The sequence below is a fragment of the Protobothrops mucrosquamatus genome, unplaced genomic scaffold (assembly GCF_001527695.2).
Source record: "Protobothrops mucrosquamatus isolate PMUCROS unplaced genomic scaffold, P.Mucros_1.0 scaffold2837, whole genome shotgun sequence".
Lineage (NCBI taxonomy): Eukaryota > Metazoa > Chordata > Lepidosauria > Squamata > Viperidae > Protobothrops > Protobothrops mucrosquamatus.
In genome coordinates, this window is record NW_015388869.1 from 80,175 (window position 1) to 89,309 (window position 9,135).

A 9,135-nucleotide genomic window follows, 5' to 3' on the forward strand; every position below is an offset into this window, starting at 1 on the left:
CTAATTATTGTTGATGAGAGAGAGGGGACTACGTCTGGCCACCGCGGGCTAGGCAGGGCATCTGGGTTAAAGCAAATATAGACAAAACACTGACAACTCAACACAACCCTCAAGATCTATAGCAAGGTGGAAAGGGAGGAGGGGGGGAAGGGAAGGAGACGTTGCTAAAGGCGGTGTGTGTGTGACCCACACAGCTAGGAGCTGTGGTAGCAAGGGTGGTGAGGGGGCTGGAAATGTGGAAATCCCTACCAATGTAGCCTGGGAAAGGATACTCATTTTGCAGAGCCCTTGGTGCTCTCTGAGTTGGCTTGTTTTCTTGCAGATGTTTCACGACCCAGCTAGATAACATCATCAGTGCTAGAAGGGAGTGGAGTTTGTGGAGAGGAGGAGGAGGAGGAGGAGGAGGAGGAGTGTGGTGTTCTTGATGGCCTCTGAGCTGGGTTGTTTTCTTGCAGATGTTTCACGACCCAGCTAGATAACATCATCAGTGCTAGAAGGGAGTGGAGTTTGTGGAGAGGAGGAGGAGGAGGAGGAGGAGGAGGAGGAGGAGGAAGAGGAGATGGGGAGGAGTGTGGTGTTCTTGATGGCCTCTGAGCTGGGTTGTTTTCTTGCAGATGTTTCATGACCCAACTAGATAACATCATCAGTACTAGAAAGGGGTGGCGTTTGCAGAGAGGATGGGGGGGGGGGGACTGCGGGCTTTTTTGGTCGTCTCTGAACTTGGTTGTTTAATTGCAGATCTTTCATAACCCAGCTAGGTAACACCACCAGTGCTAGGGAGTGTGGCTTGCTCTCTATTTATATACAGTACTCTGAGCTTGGCTGCTGTCTTGCAAACGTCTCATTACCCAACTAAGTCATGTCATCCGTGCTAGTGAGGGTTCGCTCCCGATAGCTTGCCCTGCCAGTCTTGGTGGGAGTGTGGTTTTTCCCCTTGGCAGTCCCTTGATTAGGGCATTGTTTTCTGCTTGATTCTTTGTCTGGTCCCTTCCAGCCCTGGGATTCTGTGATTTACTAAGCCACCGTGGACATATATGAGATAGGGCAGCGTTGCTCAACCGTGACGGCTTGAAGATGGGTGGACTTCAAATACGGGCTGGAGAATTCTGGGAGTTGAAGTCCAGACATCTGAAAAGTCACCANCCGCCTTGCTTGGCGACAAAAAGTTTTGAACCCTCGTAGAAGGGTTCGAAATTGACCGTCCCGTTTGGCGCCGGCCCTAATTTTGACTAAGTCTTTGTTTTAAGAAGAAAAACAGCCCTTTAGGCAGAACGCTGACCTCATCCCAGCGGCGGTGAATTCCGCCGGCTAATTTGGTGCCAGGAGAAACCGGCGGGGGAAACAAAAATGCAACTTTTCCACGAGGCTTCCAGCATTTCTGCCTTGCTCTGTTGACCCGGGCCGAATCTAACCCTTTTTTTCTGAAGCAACGGGAAATAAATTATTCTTTTCTTCGCCTGAGGCAGATTGCCGGATGCCAGGACGGGGAAGCGAAGAGGGGGGTCTCCTGCTCTTTCTGCCTGGTTTTATGATTACATATTAAGAAATTTTATAGCCCAATTTGTTTCTTCTGGTTGGGAGGAATTTCTCTCGCCCACTTCACTCAAATAACTTGATTTTTTTTACCCCCCCCATTCTTCTCGGCTATCAATTATCGGCTGCTTTTCGTCTTTCTTTCCATAAATTGAAAGAGCCCAGAGACTGATGCAGTTCCCTGCTATATAATTTAGTAGTATTTGAGGCAGGTTTATGAGATGGAAGTCAGATAAAACACAGGATCTGAAGAGGGGGGGAGGCATTTATTACTTCTAAGAAACAGACGTAAGGGTTGAGGTCCCGACAGTAATTCTGCTTGTTGTTGTGGTTTTTTGTTTTTTTTGATCAACCAGAGAGGTCGAGCTGCGGATCCCAAGGCAGAATAAACTGGCCTTTCCACCAATAACTTTGTTTAGGGATGTGAGGGGGGCTTTCATGAACTTTGATATCTATGTAAATTTATTTTAATCTAATTTCAGCCACCCGGGCTGCCCTAAAAATGAGCAAGAGGCAGAGTTGCAACTGGGTTTGATATATACCTGTCTGCTTCTGTTCCTGGATTGATTCCTTAGCACTAATTCTATTTCAAGAGGATCTTTTTTTTTCTGTCTCTCTCTCTCTCTCTCTCCTTCCTCTTGGTGTTAGAAACATGCTTCGCTGCAGGTTGAGTGTTTTGTAACCTGTCTCAGAAGCAAGTGATTTACAGCCCCGGCTTCCACCGAGAGTAGCTACGTGTGATTTTACAAATGGTTCCTTTCCCGCCTCCTTTTCGCGGAAGGGCTGGTATCTCTTACCCCCGTTCTCTTGAAGGGCAGATCTGGCCCTTAAAGAAGCACAGGTAGATGTTGTTTGTCTACACAACATTCAAAAGAGACAATCGAAGCACCAAAAAGGAGACAAAGAGACTGGACCACTTTCTCATCAGCAATAAATACCCAGATAAGCAGAGATTAATGCAAGACCGACAATCAAGAAGTAAGCAATATCCCAATAAAGAAACTACTAAATCAGACAATAGTAAACAACAGCCTAAATCGAAGGAACTACCAAGAATACTCCCACCAACACTGACAGAGCAAGCAACTTGTATATACAATGAGGCCAAACCAACTCTCCTCTAAGGCTGATGATGTTACCTAGTTGGGTGAAGAAATGTCTGCAAGAAAACAACCAAGCTCAGAGAGCACTAAGCACACCACAATCGTTGTCCTCTCCTCCTCCTCCTCCTCCTCCTCCTCCTCCTCCTCCTCCTCCTCCTCCTCCCACTCTCTTCTAACACTGACGATGTTACCTAGTTGGGTGAAGAAGCGTCTGCAAGAAAACCACCAAGCTCAGAGAGCATCAAGGACCCCACAGTCCTCTTCTTCCACCTCTTCTCCGTAAATCTCACTCCCTTCTAACACTGATGAGGTTACCTAGTTGGGTGAAGAAACGTCTGCAAGAAAACCACCCAGCTCAGAGGCCACTTTTCTATGAAGGAAAGATTAGCCAGCCGGCCAGTTGCAGGAACTGAGGCTGTGATCCTCCAGATGTAGAAGGAAAGAAATCCATCACCTGTTCGGATAAATCCCGGCACCCGGCATACGTTTGGCTTGATCTTCATCTTTTGGGAAACCGTGCAGGACCCAACCTCGAATGTAGCAATCCAGTCTGTTGATCCGTTTGGACAGGAGTTTGATGACAATCTTGTCTGGCACTAGAGGAGGAAAAAGGAAAGAGATTTGATAAGGTCTGCTGTCAACTGACAACAGGAACCGAAGCAAACAACATCAACAAAGCAAGGGATGCTTCAGTCCTAATTTAACACCTTAGTATCACACACAAATGCACTGATTTGGAATGTAAGGGTAGTTCTTTGGGATGAGACCAACATGCTCCCTTTTCCTACCCATTGTTCCTCTACAGTTCGGGATTGGCAGACAGGTAACAGAGAGGTAACATGGAGCCTTCAAGACCCATATTCCATGATAGCCTTTCACGGTTCGAAAGAAACCCCTCGGAATGGGGAGGTGGGGAACACTCCAGATCCTCTCTCCTAAGGACGTCTATCTAGCACAGGGGTCTTCAAACTTGCCCCTTTTTATGACTTGTGGACTTCAACTCCCAGAATTCCTCAGCCAGCAACTTGGGAGCTGAAGTCCACAAGTCATAAAAGGGCCAAGTTTGAAGACCCCTGATTTAGCAGGATCAAGAACATAGGCATACAACATAGAATAATAGGTTGGAAGGGACCCCGAGCAGGGGACCCTGTACAGATACGGTTTATCACAATTGAGTCAAATGGAGCCCATCAAGCAGCTGATCTCATTGTTGTCACCAGGCCGGTGGTCTTTTTTTATTGGGGTTTTATACTTGTAAGCTACCCAGAGTCACCAACAATGAACTGGCTGGCCGTATAACTTTCCTTAATAAAATAAGTGCATAGAAGAGCAACAAAGATGATTAGGGGACTGGATGTGTTTGATCAGTGATTGACGGAACAAGTTATGTCTAGTCTAACAAAGAGAAGGATTGGGGTGACATGATAGCAGCCTTCTACTATTTGAGGGGCTATAACAGAGAAGAGGAGGGGTCAAGCTCTTCTCCAAAGCATCAGAGGGCAGGAGAAGAAGCAACAGATGGAAACCAATCAAGGAGAGAAGCAACCTAGAACTAAGGAGGAATTTCCTGTCGGTGAGAACCATCAATCGGCAGAACAACCTGCCTCCAGAAGTTGTGGCTGCTTCACTGCTGGAGGTTTTTAAGAAGAGGTTGTCTGAAATGGTACCGGGTTTCCTGGTCAAGCAGGGGGTTGGACTAGAAGACCTCTGAGTTCCTTCCCAACTCTTGATATTCTGTGAATAAACAAAATACAAGCTGCCCTTGAGGAGAACGAACAGCACGGCTCGCAAAGCAGGCAGAAAACTGCCCGATTTCCGTTTCTGCTGCTCAAAACGAAAGGAGGCAGGCGCAGCCAACGGCCTCTTTGTTCATAAGAGGCATCCGTGAGGTTGTCAGCAACACCCGGCTGGCCACGAAAGAGTGTCGTTGCCACAAGGGTAAACAAAACACCTTCTCCTGCCTCGCTTGGCCTCAAGCGAACAACTAGGGTGAGGAGCTGAAGCTTGGAGCGGTCAGATGAAGTTGTCAACTGCCAGGCTTTCGAGGGATCAGGACGGGCCCAAATTGTCACGCTGCTGGTTTCTTTTTTTTTTTTATCCAAAACGTGCGCACGTTTTAGCCTCTCTCGCCTGCTCAGTTTTTGGCAGTTCCCAGCCTGTAAGAGGATACTACGGACTAGAAACCCTGGCCTTAAAAAAAAGGGAGGGGGGGGGAATTAAGGAAAACTGAAAGCTGACTAGCTGGGTCTGTTCAATTATGCTTCTCTCCTATCCACTCCTCCCTCTCCTTGTCTGGGTGCACCATCAGAGGTGGGCAGCGTTGCCCAAAGCACGTTGGTCGTTCCTAAGTGAATCTAAAACAGCTTCCCAGCTTCCCAAACGGCATCTTGTTGTTGTTGTTGTTGTTTTAACAGGAGAGCCTCTCGTCGCTCTCACTATCTGAAGGCCGAACGGATGGATCTGTAACGAACTTCAAAACAGGTCGACGCCGCGAGCCGAAAGCAGAGATGAGAACTGGAGCAAACCACCAGCCCCGCCGATGCTCCCTTCGCACCGGTCCGATTTGAAGCTTTTTGTTCGATATCTTCGCTTTCTATAAAGATGGAGGTGCTTTTGACATGTATTTACCTAGCTTCTAAATCTATAAATCCTTGATATTCATGAGCCCTGGGATGGTCTTCTTGGGACAAGTCTGGGAGGAGCTGTCCATTCCTTGGTGCTGAAAGTCGGAGGGTTCTTTGATCCCTTGGCCCACTTAGTTTTTCTCCTCCTCTTAGATATGTTCCCCTCTCCTTCTCCCAGTAGGTCTAAATCCTTCCATCATTAATTCAGATGCCTGAGGGTTGAACTCAGGGTTTGACAGTTAACATCTTGCCCTGATTACCAGCCGACTGCCAAGGGGTACTTCTACTGGCTGGTGTGTCATCTCTAAATTCAGCAAAGCGCAAGAGCAGAACATCTGGTTATTCCACAAAGGTCAGGTTCGTTTAATGTTATTGGAATCCTCAGGGGGGGAAAACCCACCTGTCTTCCCGCTGACCACAAAGTTTGGAAGAGTTCTTTCTTTCGTGAGACACGTTGGGAAGTAGACGATGAGGATAGGGCCTCTTGGTTACGGGAGGTTCCTTCCCAAAAATGAGCTGGGACTCCTGGCTGTTGTAGCTTCAGTACATCTGGATGAAGCCAACCTGGGTAAAGTGGGAAGGCAGGAATCCATCCAGCAGGGGAAATGAGCCAAGAATTAGACTGGGCTCTTTGCTGGAGCAACATCTCCTATTGAAGGAGCTCTCCAGGGTGCTGAATGTGACCGAATTTTTTTCCATTCGTTGTTTGTTGCACTCTTCTTCAGATCTTATCTAGCATCCTTTGTCAAGAATCCAAAGAAAATACACAGGGGATGCTGCAACGGTCATAAGTGTGAGGACCAGTTGCAAGTCCCATTTGTTTGTTTGGTTGCAACTTTGAACAGTCACTAAATAAATGTGAGTCGAGGACTATCTATCTAAAAACATCTTGGGTTGATTAACAAACCCCTAACAGCCATCAGTAACAAAATGTTGTGCTGCTCAATCTTCACACATCCATGTTTTTTTTCCTTCTGTTTTGTGTTTTGTTTTGTTCTGCTCTGAATTGTTTTGTTTTGTCTCTATTGGGTTCTGTTTTGTTTTGTTCTGCTATGGTTTGTTCTCTCCGAATTGTTTTGTTTTGTTTTCCTTAACAATGGCGTTGGGGATCAGTCACCAGATTCACACGTAACCCTCAGCCCAAAGCAAACAATTCCGGGCATTGGAAATCTGCAGGAAATGTCTTTTATTTCTTCTTAAGCATACCAGCCTTTTAAAAAAAAAAGATCCAGAACTAATTTTCATTTTAATTCGCTTCGGGCTACATCTGTCCTGAGGGCAATGGGTCATCTTTAGAACGTGTGATAAATCGGCCTCTTTACAAGCCATTAAAAAAACAACAAGGACCAAGTCATAATTTCAAACTGGCGAGGTTACGAGAGGTCAAGATCGTTGCCCACGGCCTCTTTCTGTTGAGAGAGAGAGACAGAGAGTGGAAGCCCTGAGGACCGGAGTCCAGAACATCTTCCCACTTGTGATGGTCTCAAGGGGACGCCTTTTCTAACCCTTTCATGAAGCCCTCTTGGAAGAATCCTTCCACCCTAAATGAACGTGATGAGTTTGCTTCAGCCTACAAGAGTCATTTTCCTTTGTGCTTTTTCCAAACTGATTTCCACACACACACACACACATCCCTGCATTTTTGGTCTCTCCGTGGGTGGCTTTCTCTTATTTCTTTCTTTCTTTTCTTCTCTTTTTTTTCTTCTTCCTTGAGCTGAGACGTCTGGAAGATTCCAGCTTTGAAGAGCACTTCTGAAGCCACCCCTGTGTCTGGGAGACCGCTTGACGGGGGCTGCAAGCAAACCACGGTCTCTACTGGAAACCAAAGTTCAGAAAGCTTCAAACTGTGGTCAACGTAATAAGCGCGGGAGATAACTAAGGCCATCGTTATTTTCTTAACACCACTGCTGTTTTTTTTTCCGGCTTTTGAATCCAACCAACTGCGGCTTTTGCCAGGCAGCTTGCTTTAATGCGCTGCCCTGTGATGTGTGCCGGTAATAAACACAACATCAGCAATCACAGGAAAACTGGCCTGGTGGAGCGGTTTTATCGATTATTTAGCACCACCTACCGGCAGTAAAAACGTCCTACAGGAGAAGGAAGATGGAACGTAGAATTTATAGGGCTGGAAAGGGACCTTGGAGATCTTCTAGTCCAACCCCTGCTGCACAAGCAGGAGACCCTAGAGTCTAGACCGTTCTGGACAATCTCTTCTTGAAAACCTTCAGGGAGAGAACACTCACGAAAGAGCCGTGCATGAGTGGTGCAGAATGCAGGCTAATTGCAGGCTAATTCTGCCAGGAATTCAATCCTGATGGGATCAAGGCCAGGATTGAACAACTGAAGGCAAGACAAGAAACAAGGGATGGAAACTAATCAAGGAGTGAGGAAACCTGGAATTAAGGAGGAATTTCCTGACAAAGAGAACAATTAATCAGTGGAAGGGCTTGCCTCCAGATGTTGTGGGTGCTTCATCACTGGAGGTGTTTAAGGAGAGATTGGACAGCCATTTGTTCTGAAACTTTAGGGTCTCCTGCCTGAGTTCGACTAGAAGACCTCCAAGGTCCCTTCCAAATTTGTTCCAATTGATTGATAAGATTGACTCAGCCTTCCACCCTTTCAAGTTTGGCAAAATGATGACCCAGATTACTGGGGGCAATAGGCTGACCTTTGTAAACCCCTTAGAGAGGGCTGTAAAGCACTGTGAAGCGGTATATAAATCTAAGTGCTATTGCCAAGTTCTAAAGGCAATTGTCCACTTAACAACCATTTGTATTTACAACGGCACTGAACAAAAAAAGAATTTACAACTGGTTCTTGCCCTTGCAATTGTTACAGCATCCTCACAGTCACGTTATCAAAATTTGGGAGCTTGACAACCAGTATGTATTTACGACCGTTGTAGTAGTGTCCCCAGGTCATGTGATTGACCCAACCAATTCTCATACAGCCAATCACCAGGAGACGGTGAGTTCTAGTCCTGCCTTAGGCATGAAAGCTGGCTGGGTGACTTTGGCCCAATCACCAGGAGATGGTGAGTTCTAGTCCTGCCTTAGGCATGAAAACCAGCTGGGTGACTTTGAGCTAGTGCCTTCCTTTCAGCCCAACCTACCTCTCAGGGATGTTATCGTGGGGAAAATGGGAAGAGGAAGGTCTGTTGAATACGTTCGCTGCCTTTAGTAAAAATACTAAGGTAAAAATACTAAAGGCAGGATGCAAAGAAAAAGCTAGAAAAAAAGATCCATAGAAATATAAATATTCTCCTAACTATCAAATTTTACCTAACCAGAAGGAAAAACACTTCGGCTCTTCTTCCTTCTCTTTCAGCGGGGAAAATAAAACCTCTAACAATTCCCACGAGAGAGAGAGAGAGAGAGAGAGAGAGAGAGAGAGAGAGAGAGAGAGAGAGAGAGAGAGAGAGAGAGAGAGAGAGAGAGAGAGAGAGAGAGAGAGAGAGAGAGAGAGAGAGAAAACTGTCAAAAGTTTTGATGCGGCACTTGGAAGCCGGCACAGCATCCCAAGCGGTATTTCAAAAAAACATCCTCAGAGGGAATCGAAAGGTCCCTCTTGAAAACGCAGACACAAAACGGGCCCTTTTTTTTTTTTTAACAGCCCCAAATAAATTGCCCGCCAATTTTTTTTTCCCCTTTCACTGGAGACCCCCGAGCCAAACTTGAAGGCAGAAGGACCTCAATGTGTGGATGAACAAAACTTGGGGGGAAAATAAAAGAGAACAGCAATCTGTTTATTCGCGCCGATGTTGGATTTTGCATGGGGTTGTCTAGGTGACTGTGTATTTCAAAATAAGAGAGAGAGGGGGGGAGAGGGAGAGAGAGAGAGAGAGAGAGAGAGAGAGAGAGAGAGAGAGAGAGAGA

The 9,135-nt window shown here is 46.4% G+C and overlaps 1 protein-coding gene across 1 annotated transcript in view; it reads right to left on the reverse strand.

Moving 5' to 3' along the window:
• Window positions 1-9,135, reverse strand: part of AK8 (adenylate kinase 8) — a 45,887-nt gene that overhangs the window by 10,008 nt on the left and 26,744 nt on the right. Inside the window, exon 11 of the mRNA XM_015825848.1 lies at window positions 3,091-3,232. Coding sequence (XP_015681334.1) covers window positions 3,091-3,232 — 142 coding nt within the window. The remainder of the gene's footprint in view (window positions 1-3,090; window positions 3,233-9,135) is intronic.